Raw genomic sequence first — 24,035 nt, 5'->3', positions numbered from 1 at the left:
TGAACAAAATGTGTGTGTATTTCACTAGTATAACACTGAGAGGCCTTTTTTCAACTATCACTCTTTATGATTTTTATTTCATATGCCTGTGTGTATGCCACCTGCATCCAGGTGCCCATGGACGCACAAGAAGACATCTGATCCCCGAGAGAGCTCAAGTTGCAGGGTGTTGTGGGCTGCCCAATGTGGGTGCTGGAACTCCCAAGTCGAGTCCTATCAAGCAGCGGCAAGTGTTCACAGCTTCTTAGTGATCTCTCTAGTCCTATTTTATTTAAATTTGGAGGTTTAAAAAAAAGTTTTTAAGAGCCTAAATTCTCTAAGCTCAATGTACTTGTTTTGAAAGCCAGGCACGGCAGTCCATGCCTCTATTCCCAGCTCTCAAAACATTGGGACAGGAAGACCACCATGAATTTGAGGACAGCCTTAACTACCTAAGGAGTTATCAGGCCAGCCAGAGCTATATAACAAGGTTCTGTCTCAAGAAACAATCTAACATTTTTGTTTATTTTACACTATTGGGATTGAACACAAGGCCTACTACAGTTGAGACAGGAAACCTAAAAGAAGTTTTCAAAAAACAAAATAAATGCACTCCCACTAAAGAATCAACACTGCTTCACATGTTTTATTTTGTTGTACATTCTTGTAGAACCAGGTTCATTTTTCCAGTTTTGTAGAAAAATAGATGTTCCAGCCACCATTTACTTAACTGTATAGTATTTAAGACCAATCAATATGTTCCCTGGAAAGATGAAAAAGTCTCATGACTAACTCGTTTTTTAAAAATTCTCTAAGACAAAAATGTGGTGGGTGGGTGTGCGTATATGCGTGTGCGTGTGCGTGTGTGTGTGTGTGTGTTTTGTGTCTCTTTGTTTACTCTCAAAGCACAGCATTTCCACAGCAGCAGCCAACACGGGGTTTAGTAAGTAGCTTCACTTCACCCCTAACTAAAGCTTTGTATAAACCAGTGATTTTACTACAAAAAACACTGTCCTTGAAAGAAAGGAGTGGCAGTCAGACATCAATGCAAAACTTGGAATGATTAGGTCATAAACATGGCACTTAGAAAAAGTAGCTTATCAGAATATTCCACCCGTAAGTGGTTACTCTTCTGTCCCTCCTTTAATTTCCCCTCAAAGGAAAAAAAAAAGAAAAAAGAAAAAAAAAGAAAATACTTCCTTCAAAAATTCCCATTAAATGTAAGTTTATAAAATTTCAGAAATGCCTTGTACCCAAAACAAATTCTTAATAAAAAAAAATCAAAACAAAACAAAAAACCCTGTGCTAACAACTCTTACAATTCAGTCTGTACTCTGTAACACTTAAGGCTGTGAGAGAGTTCCTGTGCTCAGTAGCTCTCTGGTTTAAGACGACCTCCATCTCCTTCACTTACGAAACGCTTTCTTCCCCTGTAATAAAAAGAACAAAAATAAAAACAGGTAAACATCTGATTCAATCAAAGACATTAAAACCTTGAGTTTTCTGTTTATTTCTTTAACAAAGGGTTTTGCTGTTTAAGGCCAATGTTTCTCAGTTGCTTAGAGAGAAGGTGTTTCTACCTACAGAACACACTAGATGTTTTATAAAATGTCAGATGTCAAGCAAGTACAAGTAGCTCAGATAAACACCTAGTTACTAATGAGCTGTATCTACTTGGAGTTATTAATAAAAGCTAAAACAGAAAAATGGCATTTTACTTAGATTTTAGCACTTATATATACCTTATTTGAAAGCAAGTGAGCCAAACACAACTTTCACCGTGAATGAGAATTAAGAAAGATGGAACTATAGAACTTATCAAAATATCCATGTTTGGCCAGCAAAGTGGTTCAGAGCAGGTAAAGGCTCTTGCCAGCACACCTAATGATCAGCCCTCAGCCCTGGGACCCACGTGATTGACAGAGAATGAAGTTCCACAAGCTGTGCTCTGACCCACATGTACTACGGCATAACCACACAAATCCACACACAACAAGTAAATGAATAGATAAATGTCAACAAATAATATGGCCAAGTTATCTGTTCTATAACTAAATTTTTACTCAGCCTTAGAAGTGTCATATAAACTGAGTGTAGACGACCAAATGAGAATCTCATTTCTAGCCTATGTGCCCCATTTGGGTATTCTTGACTGCCATTTGAAAACTTGGGAAACCCTTCTCTATTAAAGTAACTGCAGCTAGCTACCTACAGCAGTACTCTCCCAAGACAAGAGCTACCCAGCAGCCTACAGCAGTAAACCCAAGCAGAGCTTACTCTCTGCCCCTGACCAATATGCACAAGCATGCAAGATCACACATAAATGTGCACTTCACACAAAAAAGCAAAACCGTAAGAGGACAAAAGCCAAAGCTGTTTGGTATTATACTCTGCATCTGTAAGAACACTTCATATGACTCTTCAGAGTAAAGTCTCTATTAAAATAATCAGACTTTCAAACACAAGCTTAAAAAAAAAATCTTAAAAGCAAACACAAATAGACAGGAATCCACTGTTCTTGAACAGCGGACTTTTTAAGACCAGGTGACTGGGTGATGAACGAGACCTTGCCCTGGCAGAGGCTTCACTGATGCTAGACTTGTAGCCAAGGTGCACATTTCCAGACTTTTCTTCTCACTTGCCACCATTTTCCTCTCTAAGCCTCAAACTTTTTAGAGCAAGGGAACCTACTTAGAAATAGCTTTTCTGAGAGTCTTCACAAAACAAAAATAAACAAAGTACAGTTTTCAGATTGCAAAAAATGTCTCTAAAAGATAAGTTATTACTTACTATATTACAAGCTTATAAATTTTAAAGGAGAAAGCCTTTATCAACTCCTCTATTTTTCTTTCATTTTTGTTTTGTTTTGTTTATGGGTTGGTTTTGGTTTTGGTTTTCTGAGACAAGAGTTTCTCTTATAGTCCTGGACTCACAGAGACCCACCTGCCTCTGCTGAGAATAAAAGTGTGCGCCGCCATGTCCGGTGCCTTTATCAACTTTTTTTTTTTTTTGGTTCTTTGAGACAGGGTCTCTCTGTGTAGCGTTGGCTGTCCTGGACTCACTTTGTAGACCGGGCTGGCCTTGAACTCAGTGACCTGCCTGCCTCTGCCTCCCGAGTGCTGGGAATAAAGGCGTGGACCACCATTCCCTTTATCAACTCTTAAATTACATCCTAAAAGTACTAATTCCCTCCAGAGAAAATCACTCCCACAAGTAATTTCTAACACTGTTGTTTTTCCATCACGTGAAACAAAGGAAGCCACTATCAAAAACAGGAAAGAGTTTATACCTTTAAAGCCTAAAAAAATGTCTGAAGTCAGACTTCACCATTAAGATGTACTACTAGTCAGCCACGAGACTTTGAAGGCTCATTACACAATCCTCTATTTTCTCGTGTTATTGGTTATAATGCCTACTCTGAAGTAGGTATTTAGTAGCAGCCTGGTAAACACATACACTACAGTTATTCCCTCGGAATGGCAGTCCAGTCCACAGACGCAAGGTGACAAACAGGCTTTATACTTTTTTCTCCATAAACTCTAGGCAGATGGTTCTTGCTTTCTAATCACTTCAAAAAAAAAGACACTACTTCATTTTTCTGACAGCCAGAATGACCAAAAAAACAAACAAAAACAAAAAACAAAAACAAACAAACAAACAAAAAAAAAACTACCTTAGCTCCCCAAGGATCTTGTTCAATATTTTTTCAATGAGAAGTGTTACTTAAACAGAGTACCTTGATGGACAAAGATCTCGCAGTTGTTTGGAAATGATTCCAGCCTGAAAACATTCCTCCACAAATCTCTCAAGTACAGAGTATGAGTGTGGGACATCCAGATTAATATCTGGAATTTCATTGTAAATTCTCTCATAGCCCTATAGGAAAATTACATACATAGTTGTTAGCCTGTATAAAAGTGTATCTCATAAAACCACCCAGCAGTACACCCTGACCTGACAGTCACACAAATGTCAATGAGCAAATTACCTACGATCCACTTCACATCCGCACTTACTACCTTGTATAAAATTGTGAGATAGTTACACCAACATTTCAAAAGATTTTTAATAAAAATGCAATTTAAATGTTTTCTCTAGATGCAATGCACATACCTACATCCCACAAACTGAACAATCTTAATGAGTAAAAAAAAAAAGAAAACCTGAAGTGTTATTTTCCAAAAATATAAAAGCTAAACAAGACCTACAGGTGTAACAGTACACATGCCCTAAAAGCAGCTTTCATTAACAATCCATAACCCTTATTCAGTCATATAGTTGGGCATACACCTTTTACAAAAGTCTCTAAAATAATGCCATACATACTCTCTTCATTTGGTCTACAGTAATGGTAGATGACTTCCACAAGGACTTTAATAAGCCCAAGATCATCTTGAATGCACTTTCTCCAGTTGACTCTAAAACCATTACAATGGCCTAAAAATTGAACAGAAAGAGTCAATGAACCTTTAGTCATCAATTCATGAGAAACTGCTCCTATAATGGATCCAATCCCTCCTCTAATATGTAGTAATTAAATGCTTTTGTAATAATTATATAAACTTATAAAATTATTTTAACATTTTTAACAAAACAGAACTTTATATTATTTAAAAAAAAAAAAAAAAAAAAAAAAACCATTGGTCACTATGGTCTAAAATGCTCTGTGGTGGGAGCATGTAGCCTTACTTCATACACAAGCTCGTGGTGAAAATGAGGCACTTCCAGTTCCTTAAGGCAGTGTTCAGCTTCAGATATATCTCCAGAGAGTAAATACTCTTTAAGCAGCATATCAATCTATTAGATTTAAAAGTTGAAATGTTAGAATTTCTAGTTCTTAAAGATGTGTATTTGCCTAAATGATTTATTTACATTTGCACTAATTTTGAACACAGGGATTTGGCATAGTGGCATCACAAAAGAACTTTTTCATAATTAAAAAGTAAACTCCTGGGCTCTGAATGGTGCAGTTATGAAGCAAAGGAAGCACTTGGTTCTCTAAGGAATCTCTGGTATCTACAGTAGGTTTTATAATATGGATGACCTTGTTCAATGCTCAGATGTATCCTACTAATAACAAGGGATGTAGGGGCTGGAAAGACAGCTGGCTCAGGGCTGAGATGCACTGCTCTTGCAGAGGACCTGAGGTTAGTTCCCACCACCCATTTCACATGGCTTACAGCAACCTGGAGCTCCAGCTCATGGGATCCTGCAACTCTGACCTCCATGGGCACCTTAACTTACATGCACATACTCACACACATACACATAATGAAAATAAATCTTTTAAAGGGGCAGAGGTTTTTTTTAATATCACTAGAGGGGACTAACTTAAAGTCTCATCACTTTACCACGTCACAAAATATCAGGATGATCTTAATGCAATGGGAGCCAAAAAGTAAGAGATAATGGGGCATTACTACAAGGGCAAAGATTTCTACAGCTTCTTTTCTCTATATAACTGAGGATTTGAAACTCAGTATCTAAAAATATTCAGTGGAGATGGAGCGATTGTTTAGTGGTTAAAAGCACACTGGTTGCTCTTCTGGAGAACCAAAGTTCAATTCCCAGCACCCACATGTTTTTGACAACTTTATATTAATTATCTGATGCCCTCTTCTGGTCTCTGAGCACACTGCATGCACATGGTACATAGACTTATATGCACCCAAACAAGTTAAAACATTTAAAAAATAAAATTAAAAAAAATTTTAAATGAAAACACTCAGTGGAAAAAAAAAACACTCACTGACTGAGCTTCAGTCACAGCAAGAGAAACAATTCTTAACTTCAAGCTAAAGCATGCACAGTATCATTTATGGCTCTAGAAAAGCCTCGTAAATGTTATTTAAGCAAAAGAGCTTCTACTACAAATAATCTTCCTTACAAATTTTCTGGGAAAAGCACATTTGTATCTAATAGTACTAAGTGAATTTTGGCTGGATAAATAAAATTATTTTATCTAAATATCCTCTACTTCAATTTCAGTAATATCTTCATAAAAAGTAAAGTAAAAATTTGCTACTAAGCTACATTGTAATTAGAATTAGAATATTTTGGTTGTTTTTATCTGAGTCTGGGGGAATAGCTCAATGGGTTTCAGTGACAGCATGAAGCCCAAAGGCTCCACACTCACATAAAAAATAAAATATAGTAATAATAACAACAACAACAACCACCAGGCATGGCTGTGAATAAAGGCAAGTCCAGCATTGCTGGCCAGAGCCAGGTGGGTCCCTAAAGCTCACTAGCCAGTCAGTCAAGACAAGACAGCAAGCTTCTGGTTCAGTGAGAGACCCCACCTCAAGGCAGCAAGGTGGAGAGTAACACACCCAATGTCCATGCCTGTACACAGGCACAAAAAAAAAAAAAAATTCACACCTCATATGAGTGAGTGCACTATATCATACCATAAACACATACACACACACACGCTGACTATACATACACAAAGAATAATGTAAATATAGTATTTACCCTTAATATAATACATACTAATATTTGAAGATTTTTACTAAAATTACAAGGTATTTGTTATTTAAGTCATATGTGTTATGCCACTAACAGAGGACACTGTTGCTCACAGCTGACCCTGACTTTAGTTGCAGGAACCCAAGCCCTCCTCTGGCCCCACACGCTGATCATACAGACAGCACACACACTCACACATACATTTTAAAGTGAAACAAACATTCCCTGCCTGATTCAATGCAAAATTACAAAACCATGTAAAGATTTCTCAAGTCTTTTTACTAAACCCTTGCTTCCATTTAAGTGAGTACCCAAAACAATGTCATGTACTATTGGTTTTATTTCATTCTCTTTTTATTGAGTGATAATTCATATACTCTTAAGAGTTTATCAACTTCTCAAAATATCACCTTCAGAGTATTACCATATTAATAATATTTCCTAATAACCCGTAAGTGTGGCCTCTTTTTACCATATAAGACTTGAATTTCCTTTGTCAATTTTCATCATATTCTATGTTTATGCTATTATTAATACAGTTATATTTGCATTTCTGATTATTCATTCAATTCTAATGTATAGAGAACTAAATTTCATGTATTGATGTTGTTATCGTAAAAATTTGCCAACTATTTATTAATAGTCTGGTTTGGATTTTTGGAGTCTCTCTATGGATTCACCGGGCTTCTCTAATGTGCACCCCACGCCCGAGATCAGCTAGCTCTACATCTTCCTCTCTAGCCACAATACCCTTTATTGCCTTCTTCGCCTAATATGGCACACTTTAACCCTTTTTTACAATTCTCAAAATTTTTTAAATATACTGCAGTCATGACCTGACATTATCTACTGTAACATACGTAATAGCAAGAACGGTCAATGCTCTAGTCACCCATTTGAACTGCTTAGCACTTAGGAGAGGGAGGGTCGAGGAGACAGCGCAGAGCGTGTCATACAAGCTTGACGGCCTTAGCTTGATCTTCACAACCCATGTCAACAGCTGGGTGTGGCGTAGACTGTAATCTCAGGATTGCAGACAAAGACAAGGAGATACCTGGCTCACTGTGCAGCCAGCCCAGCTCTTGGGTAAGGTCTCAAAAAATAAGGTGGACATTTCCTAAGGAGTGACACCTGAGGTTGACCTCTGGACTAAACACACACAGACACACATGCACACACACGAAAATCTAAAAAACAAAATGAAAAGGGGTACATTAAAACAAGCACATAAACTATAAAACCTTCTCACTGTGAGTCTCAAGATCTACAGTTAGACATTACGTTTTTTCCATTTATTATAGAACATGAGAGAAAACCCACAGGAAGCAAATCTTGCATTTTAATGGAATAACTCAATTGCTTTTAACAAATGTAGTGAACATCTTATAAAGCCCAACCACTCTGATCTACTCTAATGTTCATAATCCCTAACCTGTAATTTCAGACGCTCAACTCGCTCATATAAATACCACTTATTGACTCATTACTAGTAGCCTTCCCTCAGCATCTAAGACTGAAGACTGTTAGACTGCAGGCATTCCTTAAACGTTCCTAGGCAGCCTTCTTACAGCCACTCATTCCTGAGATGTCCACAGACAGCCTTCCTATATTCATCAACACAGTACTCATGCCACTAAATCACAAAAGAGAAGAAGAAGCAGCCCAAGGGGAAAACCACAACAATTAGATGATTTTTTCTACTTCATAGATTGTTCAGTTTTTTACCTGCAGCTATATGACCAAATTGAATTCTTGCCCACAAAAATAAGACCTACTAGTTGTCTTGTTGTTTTCTCTTTCAAAAGAATGTAAGCTGAACACAATGTTCAGTAAGTACCTCTTTGACAAGGTGATTGACAGACTGCTGCCCGCCTCCTGATCCCCACACACTGTCTTTGCGCTTTCCTCCTTTAGACATACTCAGGAGCACAGTAGCTTTATCCAGAGCAGCTCTATCAAAAAGACAAGGAAAAAGAAAATTTTTACTTTGATGCATAGACATGTATTACATAGATATGTTTGCCACACTATCGATAAAGTTTACAAAACTATGCGCATATTGACAACTTTCATGTCACAAAAATATCTAATTTTTGAAAATAACTTTCCAAATAAAAATTAGGTAGCAAAATATTTAACATTCTCATGTTCTTTCACATCCATTTCTCATATAAAAAATAATAATAAACATTGTAAAATAATTAAAATGTAAACAGGAAGGGCCATCTCACATACAACTTATACAGATTCACATCCTCCCACATTAGCCCCATGAAGTTAAGATTTGCATCTGGGAAAACTTAAGGCCTTACTGTCTAAATCAAAGTCTCTAGGAAGTTTTGAAAAGTGAAACAACACATTTGGCTTATAACTCATTATATCCAAGAACAAAAGTGAAAAGCACATTTTCTAGCAGGACAATTCTAAACAAGGCTCACTAGGCCACTCTTACTAAAACACTAAGTAACTTCAGGTATCAGAACCAGAAGGCACCGTGAACATTGCACACACGCCCAATGCTTTCATTTTACAAGTAGGGAAACTGAAGCCCAGGGAAGGGAGACTTAAAAAGAGGGAACCTAATAATTTAACTCAGAATTTCTCCATTTTATAAATGTCCTCTTCCTGTTAATTCATGTCAACAATCTCTAACAATGCACAACAGATAAATGACAAATACATGTTCACAACATCTGATTAATGCACGTGTCACTTTACAGGATGCTGTAGAAATTTTTGAAATTCTAGTAGCAAAAATTAATTTACTTACCTAGCCTGTACACAATCTACAGTTCCTTTGTAACTATCAATATAGGTATTACATAAGATTCCATCTCCAACAGCTCTAGCAATAAACTGGCCCACCAACTATAAGAAAGAAAGACAACTATATTAAAAAACTAAAATACTTATTAGGACACAATTTTGAAATGCATAAATGATTTTTTTAAAAAACTGGTTGAATGCACAATGCCTAAAATACATGCTGGGACATGCAGAAGCGCTTACTTGTCATGCATGGTGTGTGCTCCTTTACACTGACCTTCAAGTCCATGCCATCAGAATTGGAAGGTACATCTGTTTTGCTCACTATTTAATCCCCAATATTTTGCACACTACCTCATTCTTAAATATAATCAATAATATCTATTAAAATGACTTAAAGTCAAAGGAAAAAGTCTCTTCTTCTTAAATAAAATAACCTAGAATGTTTTCTCAACCAACTATAAAATTTATCTTGTGGAGAAACACAAATAAACGTTTATTTCAAAATCAGATCATAGCAAAATGTATTACAAAAACTGGAAACAACTTTAGTGTCAAACAGTAAAAGTGTGCATTAAGTATGCATACAAATGAAGTGCACTACAGGGCCACAGGAAAAACTTGCCACGTTTTGTAAGAAAAATCAAATCTATAAAACAACATATGTGATACAATTCCATTTTCTAATTAAACAAAGGTAAAAGAACCAAATAACCAAAAAATAAAAATAAAAAATTAGTTATCAAAATGTTAACAGGTTCATGTGGAAGTTTTTTTCCTAGCCTTTCTTCATTTTGGTTTTTATTCATCAAAAATTCTATAACCAATATGAACTCAGATGATCTTTAAAGCATGTATATAAAAAAATGAAGAGAAATAAGTGATTCATAGAAACTGCCTGCTACAGAAACATTTAGAAACTCTCTATAAATTGAATGTTTATGCAAATGTTAATAAATAGCAATTACATGTTTTCAAAATTAAAAAAGGGAAGTTATTACTTAATAATCACACTCAACAAAATCAATACAACTGTTAAGGCAACATACATTATAAAAATTCTTCTATATGATAGAAAATATGTGAGCAGAAAGTACATGTATTATATGTGACCTAAAAAATATATCGAGTTGGATGGGAAAAGTAGTAAGATGTAAAACCTAGTTTCGTTTCATCACAGCTGTTTGAAAACAGCAGAAAGGCTAGGTAGGTTATCGCTCAGTGGAAAAGCATGTGCATGTACAGAAAATATAAACAAATTAAACAAACCTGTGGTGCTCTAGGAGTATCCAATGCTAATTCAGGTAGGTCCTTCAACAACTTATCAAACGACTTCTCCACATCATTTGTGCTCATTACTGTCCCACAGAGGTCAGAAAGCAGCTTAGATGTCATTTCTCGGTGACTGGCCTTACCCTCCAATGCTAAGGACACTGCCAACACTGGCACTCCACTTTTCATTTCACCAAGGTTTAAATCTCTTAACATCTCCTGTTTAAAAGAATAAAGAAAACTACTTGTTACTATAGATCAGCAAAATGTTAATTTTGCACAGCCATGCTTTTTATGTATCTTTACACCTCTCTCTCTTTTTCAGTATCAACAGTCATACTTAGCAGGTTTAAAACAGTGATATTTATATAAGCTCTAACTGCCTGAACATCAGTACATCTGGGATGTGAAGAACAGTGAAACTAGCTTAATTACCTCTACTGTGCAATCTATTACTATTATTTCTACAAATACTTGAACATTTGTGGAGAAATTCATTTTATATTACAGGCTGCTTGTATATTCTAATTTTTTCTCTTGAAAAGTGGATTTTGTAGCACATGCTTTAAATCGACCTCAAGAGTCCAAGGCCAGCCTCATCTTACACAGTGAGTTCCAAACCAGCCAGAGCTATGTTTACAGTTTAAGTGGGATTGTTTTAAACGTTGGAATAAAAAAAAAAAAATTCCTATTAAAATACAACAGTAGCTAATATTTACTAACCACTCAACAATGTTACCAGGCATTGTTCACTTCAATTAATGCTCAAAATAACCCAAAGCTGAACACCTGCAGTAGTATGACCTCAGAGGAAGAGTTCTAACGTGGTTACTTAACACTGCCTGCTTTTTAATGTTTTCTTGAATTTTTTTTTTTTTTTACTAATTCATTTAATTTTACTTTATGTGCACTGGTGTAAGGGTGTCAGAGCCGTTAGAACTGGAATTAGAGACAGTTGTGAGCTGTCATGTGGTTGCTGGGAATTGAACCCGGGTCCTTTGGAAGAACAGGCAGTGCTCTTAACCGCTGAGCCATCTCTCCAGCCCTCGTCTTCTTGAAATTTTTAAACTATGATATACAACTGGGAGAATGCCAATACTACTTTCACAACCCCCTAAGTACTATCCTGGTTGGTAATCTCTTCCTACACCGTTTCACCTCCCTCAACTGCACTGGTTTAAACAACAGACCCATCTTACAAGGATAATCTTCAATTATGATGTGGCAAACTCTAATTCCTAAGTCGCCTTTCATATGGCTAGAATCACCTCTTCCATGCTCTCTATTTTCTACTTCCATAACACTGCTTTTAACACAATCACAGGACACAACTGCTCAGTGCTCAGCAGGTCGAGATTCAAATGTCACAGTCCTTACCTTCACTAAACTTAAGCTCTTCCTCTAAACAGAATGTTCACCTGTCTTTCCTTTACTTGGCCAATCTTAACCAAGGGAGGAATCACAGGTCACAAATTTCTCCGCATGGCATGTTTTATATAAGGGTTTCCTCCAAGAATGAGCCATTCCATCAGGCAGGGAAGCTCTTTTGTTTGTGGGTGCTTTTAGGGTTTTCTGTTGTTGTTGGGAGGGATTTGAGACATCATTTCTCTGTGTAGCCCTGGGTGTCCAGGAACTCAATCTGTAGACGAGGCTGACCTCAAACTCATAGAGGCCTGCTTGCCTCTGCCTCTTGAGAGCTTCCCATGCACCTGGGAAGCTCTTTTAATGAGAAGGTAAACAGCTCAAAAATCTTCAAGAAGTCCCTGAAACTGACCATATTCTGTAGGCCTTTACCTACCAGAGGCAATCTACAAATAAGCCAAACTGAGCTTCAAAGATGACTGAGGCCCGGCAGGCGGCGTGGAAGCAGCAGAGACCAGACCAGCTGCCTAGAAGAGGGTTAGGCCAACTGAGGCACCTGGAAAGGGCTCTCCAACCTGTTTTTACAGGTTATGCAGTGTAGTCCACATTCTCAGTTTTGTGAGGTGTTCTACCTGCTGGAGTAGGCTTTGGTGGTACAGCAATCTATGAGCCATTTCTGCTCCTCTAAGTAAACCCCTATCCTTATTCCCATAAATAACCCCCAAAAAACCTCAGTAGTTCACAAAGTTGGACTCTGTTGCATCTATACTTTGGTCTGTCACAAGTTCTGTATCTGAGGTGAGTTGTGACATGTATGTTGTGTCTCCCCACGAAAAGTTTTGTCACACAACATAATTGATGCTCAAACAGGGACATGACAGAACCAAAGATGGGCTTGGGGGCAGGGAGGAGTGAGTGCATGGCCCTGACAGTGAGCAGCCAGGCATGGAACTGAGGCTGAGAAGCCTGAGGGTACAGAGCATCAGCTCAGGAGACAGTTGTCCTTTCTTTTTCAAGTGTTAGTGCACTGCTTTTGCACTATGTTGTGCTAGAGGCTGCACGGTTCTTGCTATAGGTAATAAGATATGCGACTAAGCCTGAGCCATCAGGATTAGTAATGTCTGTGGGGGAAACCCCCAGAATGACAGTCTTTGTCTATGTGGTATGGGTGGCATGCCTGCTTGATAAATGGGGTCTGCCATGTGGATATGGAGATGCTCTGAAAACTGTTAAAATACTAGTAGCTGTTCTCAACCTGTGGGTTGCAAACCCTTTTGGGGTCATATGAGAGATATACTGCATATCAGATACTTACATTATGACTCATAACAGCAGCAAAATTATTTTATAGTTGGGGGTCACCAGAACACTAGGAACTGCATTAAAGGGTCATAACATCTTCAGAGTCACTGGTGCAAAGGAAATGTAGAAGTCTTTAGAGGTTGCCTGGTCATTCTTACATGTAGTTCGAAATGCACCTGAGGCTGAGGCTGAGGCTGCTGCCGAGCAGGAACTTGTGTGTGTAAAGAGAAGCAGTTACAAGAAAGGGAGATACGGTTAGCATCCTCTGCGTTAGCCTCTAATATGGCAAAGACATTAAACAAGAGGATGAGGTGAGATGCTGGCTTGCCACTTCTTAAGGTTTGGGAGCCAAAAGGAAAAGAGAAAGTTAGATCCATGCTCAAAAGCCCTTCCTAGGATCCAAGACTTTGGAACTCATAGGAAGATTTAGAGGGAGGAAGAGATTATGGTAAAAGCAATAGCAGGTACTCTAGAAATCCAACCTTTAATGACGAAAGGGGAAAAAAAAAATCTATGATCTAGAATATGGTTCAATGCAAGAAACTAAGGTGATCAGGAAATACTCCACACTTGAATTGCTGGAATTAGGGAAGACTTTTAAGCCTCAACTTTTGGCTTGTGAGGCTGTGGGACATGGGAGTGGACAGGATGAGTCTGCCTGCTGTGGAGGCAGAAGGAAGAGGAGGGAGGAGGTAAGTTCCCATCCCTCTCAAGGCAAAGGCTGCGCGTGACCTGAGACAGTATGAGGGAAATCGGTCTCTGGTGGACTGGCTTATGAAAGCCATGAGAACACTTGGTTATCTCTGTCTGAGGGCTCCATGAATATCAGGGGCTGTAGGGACGAAGGAGGAGGACAGGAGCTGTTGAGGGAACTAGGAATAAGAGGATCTGTGTGAACCCCAGTTTCCCAGGTCAGGTAGAGCTGTGTTCACAGGGAAGTCAAAGGGAAGGCTGATCCAGCAGGGAGCTTGTGGCTGCTGTGGAGCTTTAGTGACTTCGCTGAGCTCTTTGGGGACAAGCTCTTTATCAAGTAGGGAAGGCTTTGACAGACCTCGGTGACTTAGAGCAAGCTGTAACAAGAGTCAGTCATGTGAGAGAGCAGCCATGGAGAGAAGAAAAAGACAAAGCAGAGAAAGGTCTGTCTGGATTCCTCAAAGACAAATGTGGTGGAATTGTGTCTCTCTAGAGTTCCTGAACCTTACAGAAAGCCAAACTGTGTGCTAAGGGGCTCCTGAACTGCTTTAAAGCCGGAGGAGCAGTTCACAGAAGACACCATGACAGAACAATACAGGTAAAGATGGTCAAGCCTGCCCCAGGGGTGCTGATTATGCCCCAGACTAAGAAGGGTGGGTACACTTCCCTCCAGCAAAAGGTTACGCTAGTGGCAGAGATTGTTTGCCCAAGCAGGAGCTCTCCCACCAGCCAGAACGGTGAACGGCAGGTAACACCTTCAGCCGTATCCACAGCGCCTGTCTGACCTGGGAGCCAGCAGGTACAGCGGGGAAGAGCAGGGCCACGTTCACCTTCGGCCATGAGCAGGTCTGAGCAGATTAACTCAGGCCACTGAGTTTATCAGCAGTGGAGAAACGCACAACGGCTCCAAGGAAGAGCTGGAGGGTATGGAAGCACAATGGCTCCGAGAGGACTGCAGATTGAGGGAGTTCATCAGGGCCTCCCAGCCACGCTTGTAGTCAACCCTGGTCTGCAGAGGAAGCAACAGATAGAAACGGGCAGAACCTCTCACTATTAGACTTGCTCACTTTCCACTTTACTATCTCTAGTTGTGAACTGGGCTCACCTGACACTGCTCAGAACAGATTACAATAGGCCGTCAGAGCACTTCACCAGCGTTATCTCTGTAGCCCCCTGTTATGTGTTGGTGCACCGGGGTGTCCCTTTTCCTGCCCATTCTCTGGGAAACGTGTTCTACATATGACATAATGCTGACTTCTGAGTGTTAGAAATGTACCTAGAGGACAGCGATGTATCTGAAGGAATGAGTGAAGGGACACTCGCCAGCCCAAGCACCCTCCCTGTCCCTTGTTCCTTTCCCCGTATCTCCTTCTCCCTCTATCTCCTGTTATTGTTTCTTATTCCCTGTCCTTTATCCCTCTAGGACAAATAAATCTCCTTTATGCTGAGAACTTGGTCTTGGGTACCTTAAGCCAATACCAGTCCCTGCAATGAAGATGGGAGACCAATCCACAGATGCAAGGCCAGGCACAAGTGTAAAATTCTTGGCAGTATCATGGTCCAGTCTGGTAAGACACATAGGATACCTGACAGCATTACTGTCAAACTCCTACAACAGACTGTGCCTGTATATGTAAAGGAGATACAGGCATTTGGAGAGCTCTTGGTATATTAGCAAATTTTCATAGCCCACCTTGCCTAACCTGTCTATTCTCTGTATAAACAATACATGAGATTGTCGCAGAAAGGCTCAAGTGGCTTTGGAATGGCTAAGCTCATTGGAGGACAGGCTGAACAGCTGTGTGCCACACCACCCCAATGTCTCCTCTGGTCAGAACTCATCAGAAGTTGATAAGGCTATAGCTGGGGGCCAATGGCAAGAGCAACCTAAGCAAAATTCCAATAGGGTTTTGGTCTGTTATAGAAAGTTCAGTGCAGGGCAAAATAACAGCAACTGTTAGGTGGGATTTAAAGCACTGCAACTGGTAGAATCTATAACTAGTTTTACCCTAGTGACGTAAGAGCATCTTGCCCAATAAAGGGCTGGGTTGAAGGCCTCCTGGCCAGACTGCTTTCTGGTGTAGCACAGAAGCAAACTCTATGAAGGTGGTAAGCATACTTACAGCAGTGAGGTGTGGTGTATGTAAGCCCCATCATCAATGCCATGTAGGCTGTCCTAGCACCAGGGTCCTTTAAGCTGCTGAACATCCCCTAGTAACTGAGTTTAAATCCAAATGATTCCCTACATGAGAGGAAAAGGACACTTCCAGAAGCTCTAAGATTGTTGACTGGAAACCCCAGTGCTAGGGGTGGGCACTTGTTGTCTAGGAAAGCCCATGAGGTCCCTGAAATCATAAAGCCTACTGCTATTACTGCTGGCTGTATTCCAGTCCTAGATGGTAAGACCTTGTTGCTGAAAGCACTGCATGCGCATGCTCTCATTACGGCACGCACATGCTCTCGTTACGGCACATGGAGAATTAAGCTAGGGCTGAACTGTAAACTCCCAGCTTAATGGCTGGCTTTCACAGTGCCAGAAAAAGCCATGCAGGCTTCTGGAGGAGAACTGTGACCAGCATTCCAGCTTGGCTATGGACACTGTATGCTGAAGTACTGACACTCTAGGCAGCATGTGCAATACTGACTTGGCCATCCTGGGTAAAACCAACAGTTTTCCAACTGGATTCAAGGCCTATACCACAAAAGAGAGTTCACATCTGGTACTGGAAACCAGGACAAAACCTGTAGCTAGGGAGGTCCTAAGTCCTGTGGGGAAGCAACTTGTATGTTTTTTCTATATAGATGTGATATGCTTGTCAAACTGCCTTCTAAACATGTGTTTACACATATAGATGACCCATTGTTATCAGCCCCAACCCATAACTACTGGTGAAGATCCTAAGAACAAGTAACTTATTGTGGCACTTCCTAGGCAAAGGTGGACATCTACAGTCAACCCCTCTCCAAGGCTCAGGGATCACTACAGAAAGGTGGAAAGAACGTAAGAGCAGGAGTAATTCCATCCTGCAAGGAAGCTCTTTAAACAGGAAGGGAAACAACTCAAACAGCTTCAGAAAGTCCCTGCAACTGACCAGATTCATTAAGTCTCTCCCTGCCAGAGTGAGCAGAGGCAAGCTACAAAGACTTACAGAGGAGAAATGCTAAGACCTTTGAGACCACACCAGCAGCCAAAGCAGCAGAAACCAGCCAAGCTGCCTATAACAAGTTTAGACCAACTGAGGCACCTGGAAAGCACAACCTCCAACCTTTTGGGCTGCCTGTGGGCTATGCAATGTGCTCCAGGTTCCCAGCTTTGTGAGCTGTCACCCAAGGGCAGGCTTTGGTGCCACAGCTGTCTTGAGTCACTGGTTCACAAAGTTGGACTCTGGTGGTATCTGGATTTTGGACAGTCATGAGGTCCCTATATGGAGTGAGTAGACACGTATGTGTTGAGTCACCCCAGAAAAAGTTTGTCACACAACAGTGTATAATAAACAAGTATTGGTTTTATACTGAAATTCTATAAATTCTATAAATCCAAAGATACCAAACCTATGTAACAAACAAAATCAAAAAGAGTCCAGCTTGGATTTTAAGAATTATAAATGTCTTCCAATTAGATGCTGTTATATTTCCGATCTCTAATCCTAATGAAACCTGCCATTTTACTTTACCTTTCTAGATTTACTTTATGAACAATTCACTACAGCCCATTAAATATTCTCATACCAATTATGAGTCAAAATTTTGGTTGCCCGTATACATTCTTTCCCAACTCTCTGACTAAACTTTCTTCTTTCAAGTACAGATACATTTTAATCTCATCCATAACAATCATACAATCCTAACTGAGATCCTGAAGAGGTTTCACAGAATCTATAAAGTCCCTGAAATTGTTTAGATTATAAAACCAGCTGCTATAAATATATAAAAATAGTAGTGGTGTCATTTTCCCCACAGTGAAATGGCATATAGGTTTCATAAGAGCCCAAAAACATGTAAGAAAAATTATTCAGCAAAAAAAGTTTATCGCTCTTTTTGTTTTTAAGCCCTCTGTAGCCCAGACTGGCCGCAAACTCAGGACTGTCCTACCTGCCTTCACCTCTGCAGCACTGGGATTTAGGCACAAAGCACCATGCCTAGCACACTCGCACCATGCCAGGCACACTCACACCGTGCCTAGCACACTCGCACCATGCCAGGCACACTCGCACCGTGCCTAGCACACTCGCACCATGCCAGGCACACTCGCACCGTGCCTGGCACACTCGCACCGTGCCTGGCACACTCGCACTGTGCCTGGCACACTCCCATCATGACTAGCACACTCCCTTCTTGGCTAAGAAATTTGCTGTTGTCACAAAAGAAGAAACAGAAACGTATCCACAGTGACTCAAAATCACTCTAACTGTTTTACCTGTTACGGTGCTTTTCCTCCCTGCAACTTAAAACCTACCGCCACTTCATTCGTATCTCCATGCTCAAAGTACTCTTGTATGATTGGCGTTAAAGTCTTCTCAAATGCTGTCTCATCCAGAGGCAAAACTACAGTTTCATAAACACAGTTCTCCTGTAAGAAGGATTATAAATTATTCAGATAAACTGAAATTATCATTTCACATTCCAACTGGTTAGTGATCACTAGTAGGGCAGATAAAGACATGCTACCTATTTTAATTACTTCTGTAGTCATAGGATGAAATAAGACTACCTGTGAGGTAATATAGTGACACTGGTAAGCTGGAAGTAGTTTCATTGTACCAATTATACTTCTGAAATTTTCCCATTGAAAAGTAGAACTTCACCACAATGCATTTACACTTCTCACTAAGCTCTATCATGACAGAAAGTGCACATGTCCCCAGAACAACATACACACTAGCACCCATGTAAAGGAGCAACCCTGAGAAGGAGCCTAACACCGATAGCCCACAAGACACGAGAGAGCCCTTCACCACCACGATAGTCCCAAATCAATAAACACCTCCTTTGGACTCCAGAACCAAGTGGAAATTATGCAGACTTTACTATCAATAAACTGGTTTTCCTAATCTAAAATTAACTTAGCAGCCAGAAAGTACTGAGTGTTTATCATTTTGCCATTCGTGTGATATACGCCTTTATAGCACAGCATGCTGATATCTGATCGTGTATCACTTTACAATCTTGTGAGTGAAAAATCAAGAACTCTTACGCACAGTGAGTGTATTTAAAAAATAACTGATACCTGGTCGTCATCGTAGTTTGGGTCTTTCACATCCAGCTCTTCCACATCGTACACCTGCCCAGGTGTGCCCCAGACACCCTTGCCTCCTGCACCACCTGAAAGTTCAATTGGTAGTTCATAAATATTAATCAAAACCTGAAGTAATTTCAGATGTAAAAATTCCTATGCCAATTATTTTCCAGTTGAGAATCATACTTGGCACTCCTATTTAGATCACTTTTTAAAATAATAGATTATCTATACCCCAAAGCATCAAGTCAAAATAACAAGTTAGAAAAACCAAAGGCAGATTCTTTAGAATAGTTTTTTAATCTGACAACAGCTATATCACAGACCTTCAGAATGTGACACTGTGGTGAGGCTCTAAACTTTGAAATTTCTTGGAAACAGAAAAAGCGGGAAAAAAGGGGAAACATGTTGGGCCAGTGATGTGGCATTAAAACCTTAGCATGCAATGAATTATTCCACAAAGAATCCTAATGACAACCACCAAATGCTTTAACCCTAACGTTCCTCCACATGAAGCACATGCTAAACTACACTGTCAAGTCAGCACTGGGCTAACAAAGCACTAACTGCTATTTGAGAATCAGCAGCACTAACAGCTGTTGTTTCTGTCTACCTCTGTATATATAGCCCACAGAGTACAACACAGCAAGCTGCTTCTCCCATCAACTTACTGTGGCACTTTCATAAGGCCAAATTTGTCTAAAATGACACTTTTTTAAAGCCTTCCATTGAGATGTAATATGAATAAATAAAAAAATTCAAAAAATAAAAAAAAGAGAAAAACATAAAATTTAAAAAAAAGCCTTCCTTCAAAATGCCATTGCCCCCTTCTGAAGTTTCATTTGTACCTGAAGTATAATCTTTGCCAACAGAGCACACCAGAAACAGATGCCTGTATCATTCTGACCCAAGTGACTATGGAGCTATTCACAAAATCATCTCTCAAAGACCACTATACTTTATCTGAATATTGGTATATTTATCTTTCTCTATTCCAGTTAACAAAAATTTTCCATAATCATCTTTCTATCTTGCCATTAGTTCTAGGTTCATGAATAGATGCTGAAATTCAATCTCATCTTTCATTTCCCCCTCCTTCAAGCATTTTCATCACAAGAGCCATTTACATTATCAGGGTCTTAATTAAGTGCATAAATTAAAGCTCACACCATTCAAAATCCAGTCCAATCTCCAAATTCCATCAAAATCCTACTACAAACAGAAGCTGGAAAACGTTCATCCAGTGAATTTTAAGTGTCTCTCAGTATTCTAGGCACTGGGTACAGCAGTGAAATAAATCAATCCACTCCAGTACTCAAGGAGCCAAACTAAAGAGAACTCAGACCCAGATCTACATATATGTTGTCAAATGTATAGTCACTATCTTCGACAATGGACATAATTAGGTTAGTTTGGTAACAGTTACGATAAATCTGACCACTTTCATAGTATGTATAAAATTTCTAACTGAAAGCATTAATGTTTACTATATCTTGCTGGGAGGAAAAAAAAAATTTCTACTCCAAAGAAAAAAGAATCAACCTAAATAAAAAGTAAAATGGGCCTTCAGCTCTACTGTAGTAGATATGCAGCCCATAAAACCTTAGAACTGTCCATACTTCTGCCCGTTTTAGACCTCCTAGCACAGGACCTGGGATTTTTCCACATGTGTTTCTTTTCTTTTCTTTTTTTAGTTTTTCAAGACAGGGTCTCTCTGTGTAGCCTTGGCTGTCCTGGACTCGCTTTGTAGACCAGGCTGGCCTCAAACTCACAGCGATCCGCCTGCCTCTGCCTCCCGCGCCGCATGTGTTTCTTTTCAGGGCACACACTAACCTTTCTTTGGCAGCCCCCTTCCTTTCCCAGATCTGGACCGCCTATCTAGCAACCTTCCTTTTGGACTGGTGGGCACAGTCACTCCGCTTCTAACTGCTTCACTTCCATTATCACTGACTGAATCGCCTCTGCCAGAGTCCCGGGATGAGTTTTTCCGAAGTCGTCTTTTTGCTTTAGCATTAATTCTAGCTTCGTTAATAGAGGACGCAGAAATCCAATTTCCATTTATCTCATTCTTTAGTTCCTCGGTGCCAGTATTTTCTTCATCACCAGAAAAGAGAGAGTCGCTTAAATTATCAGGATCTTAAAAGAGGAAATGAAGAAACCAAAGTAAATATTTCTGATATCCACTGTTATGTCAGGTAAAAATTTGGTTACTACATATGAAGTTTAACATTTTGTAGGTTAGTAGTGGCCATACATTGCCAATTTCACGTGGCTTAATCTAATAAAAGGACATATAAGATTATTTTTCCCATTAAATGAATTTACTGAATTTTAATTAATAGGGTTTTCAAAAAAGAGGTTTGAAAAATAAAATCTATCCTGGTACAAAGAACATAAAAGTGTAGACCTGTGAGCAAGGAGTTACCAAGTAGAGCGAGTAGGACCAAGACTCTTGGGACAAATGAGACACACTACAAAGTATCTACTGTGCTTTTACACTACCAGCTCTGCAACTTAAACAGACAGACAGAGCAGAGTATATTTGAAATTATTTCCCAAGAATTCCCTGTTCAGTTACAAATACTCAGGAAACATTAGTAACTCCTGCAATGTACATTTGGCAATAAGACTCACATGCAATTGTTCAATTGATTGCCTTCAACATAAGGAATCCTCTTAAAACCATCATCTCCAACTCCTAATGTAGTTCCCTAAAGTTCTATCTCTGAAAAATTAGCACCTAAAATGATTCCAAATGGTCCCTTGCTTACAAGTCATTTCGTAACTAATCTGTTATGAAAATTCTCCACAATATACCCCAAATCTCACTCCCTGCAGGGACATCTTCCTAAAAACTCAAGCCACAGTAACAGTAATGCTCATTTTATCATTACTTAGCCCATGACAGCCATCAGGGTTTTACATCTTTCATAATGCTTTCCCCCTGGTCATAGCCTCCTGTCAACAGCACCAATCAGAGCACTCTCTTCCCTAGCTCAGATGTTGTGAAGATCACATGACACCCTCAGCTTTACTCTGGAAACACTTTTTTTTTTTTAGTCAGAAAGGCTACTGAATCCATTTACCACTGTAGCATGGGTAATTCAAATAACAGCCAAATGACCCAAATTGTTTGATACCTAATTATACTTATGTGTACAATTCATATATCTGACTTTATTGTAGTCTGAGATAGTTTAAAAACTAAAATTTAAAAACTATAGTTGTATTCAAGCCTTTTAGATTAACAAAAAAGTACAAATGCTAATAAGAAAATGCTGTGATCCAAAACTCACACATGCAGTGCGTTAAGGTATTCATTAGGCTCAGTCTCTGCCCTCAATCTTCAAAGCATTCTCCAAAAGCAGGCCCTTACTGAAAACTCTTTCAAAGCATTTCACATTATCTCAAAACAAAGTGCGAGAGTCTTTATTATGAAACATGTCACTGAGCACTTTTGCCCTGCTAACCACCATACTCAATGCTGACTATTTTTACATGCAAATAGTCAAACTTCACTATGATGTCTTTTTGTCTTTTCAAACTCTTTTACTAGTTTTGTCTTTCTGTAGAGCTGGGATACCTGAAGCATGAGTAAGAAGGCACTTTAAAGGGTTTACTCATTTTTTTCCACATAAAGCGTGGTACTAGTGCCACGCACACTCACAGGTTAGGGTTTAGGGTTCTACTTACCAGTGGGGTTTACATTCAGTACCCGCTCATTTTCTACATCCATTTTTCCTTGATTTCACTTGCACTGATTATACACAAATTACTAAATGGAAGTCTTCCTTTAGAATCTATGTTTTTAAAAAAGAAAAGTCTCAGTATCTTTATGGACACGATTAGGTTAAATTCAACTTACTTGAATACAATGTCAAAAATGCCTCTTTCTGTTTTTAAGAGTTTGCTATCCTTTCGAAAATACTTACCTCCAAATTTCTTCACAAGTTTTTCTGAGACAAAGAGAAAATAAAACCTTGAGATAAAAATACATCCTATTTCAGCATGTGCCAATGACTCCCTCAAATATGGCGTGTAAAGATCTATTTACAACACACATCTCATTCAACTAAAGAAATATACACACCAGATCCACCCATGCCTGCACGCACCGCACACAAACCACATGTAAACAGAGGTAGCTGTGGAGGCCAGAAGAGGGCGCTGTGTCCCCTGGACCTGCAGATGTGGATGGTGGGAACTGAACTCAGGTCCTGTGGAAGAACACTAAGTACTCTTAACCCATGTTCCATCTCTCCAGCCCACATTTAATGCAGTCTTAAAATTGATACTACAGCCACATATAGGGATATAAATATTGGATAGTTCCTAACAAAAACGTAAATTTACTCTAAAATATAAACAACAGTTTTGGCTAATCAAGAACACTTCCCGCATTGAGATCTCTCACATCACAGAAGGAGCTGCTATTTCATTACTTTTGTCTTTATATGAGGCACTGAAACAAGACATTTTAAAACATATTTTCTGTGATTTATTTTTAGCATGTTGTTTTTATAACCTAAAATTTTCATTCTAAGAAAGAAACTACTTTAGGAACAAATAAAAGCCAGTTGTGTTAAAAACACATTTGTAATCACAGCACTCAAGAAGCACAAGCGAGGATATCAGGAGCTTAACACCTACATAACAGCACTGTGAGTGTGGGGAGGGCACAGTGACAGAACCTAGTGGCCCCATGAGTTAAGACCCTACAGGTTTGTATTCTTTTTCTCTAAAATGGGTATTAACTTGTGAAACAAATATAACACCTTATATTTAAGAAATGACATAATTCTTAGGCTACACGAAGATGTTATCAGACCGCCTGAAAAAAAAAAGAACATAGTAAAATCATCCTCTAATTCTATTCAGAATTAACTGATGTGGAGGTCTACATAGTCTCTTCCCAATGTTTGAATTTCAAAGAACCTAGGATTTAGAAACGTTA

At 39.3% G+C, this 24,035-nt stretch overlaps 1 protein-coding gene across 1 annotated transcript; it reads right to left on the bottom strand.

Moving 5' to 3' along the window:
• Positions 1 to 373: 373 nt before the first annotated feature.
• On the bottom strand, positions 374 to 23,053 carry Pdcd4 (programmed cell death 4). Its single transcript, XM_051146782.1, has 11 exons — positions 22,775 to 23,053; positions 20,915 to 21,217; positions 19,073 to 19,167; positions 18,302 to 18,415; positions 10,486 to 10,707; positions 9,221 to 9,318; positions 8,288 to 8,402; positions 4,669 to 4,776; positions 4,306 to 4,416; positions 3,716 to 3,855; positions 374 to 1,409 (listed from the first exon to the last, which is right to left on the bottom strand). The coding sequence occupies exons 1-11, from the start codon at positions 22,815 to 22,817 to the stop codon at positions 1,349 to 1,351; spliced, it is 1,410 nt and encodes a 469-aa protein (XP_051002739.1). The 5' UTR covers positions 22,818 to 23,053; the 3' UTR covers positions 374 to 1,348.
• Positions 23,054 to 24,035: the final 982 nt, after the last annotated feature.

The sequence above is a fragment of the Acomys russatus genome, chromosome 5, assembly GCF_903995435.1.
Source record: "Acomys russatus chromosome 5, mAcoRus1.1, whole genome shotgun sequence".
Classification (NCBI taxonomy): Eukaryota; Metazoa; Chordata; class Mammalia; order Rodentia; family Muridae; genus Acomys; species Acomys russatus.
This window is presented reverse-complemented; position numbering and strand designations above follow the sequence as displayed.

Coding starts and splice junctions, on each gene's coding strand:
- Pdcd4 (XM_051146782.1), bottom strand. CDS start 22,817: ATGGATGTAGAAAATGAGCGGGTACTGAATGTAAACCCCACTG. Junction 18,416..19,072: donor CAAACTACGATGACGACCAG/GTATCAGTTATT, acceptor TCCTTCTTACAG/GAGAACTGTGTTTATGAAAC. Junction 10,708..18,301: donor GAGATACGAATGAAGTGGCG/GTAGGTTTTAAG, acceptor TCTTTTAAACAG/GAGATGTTAAGAGATTTAAA.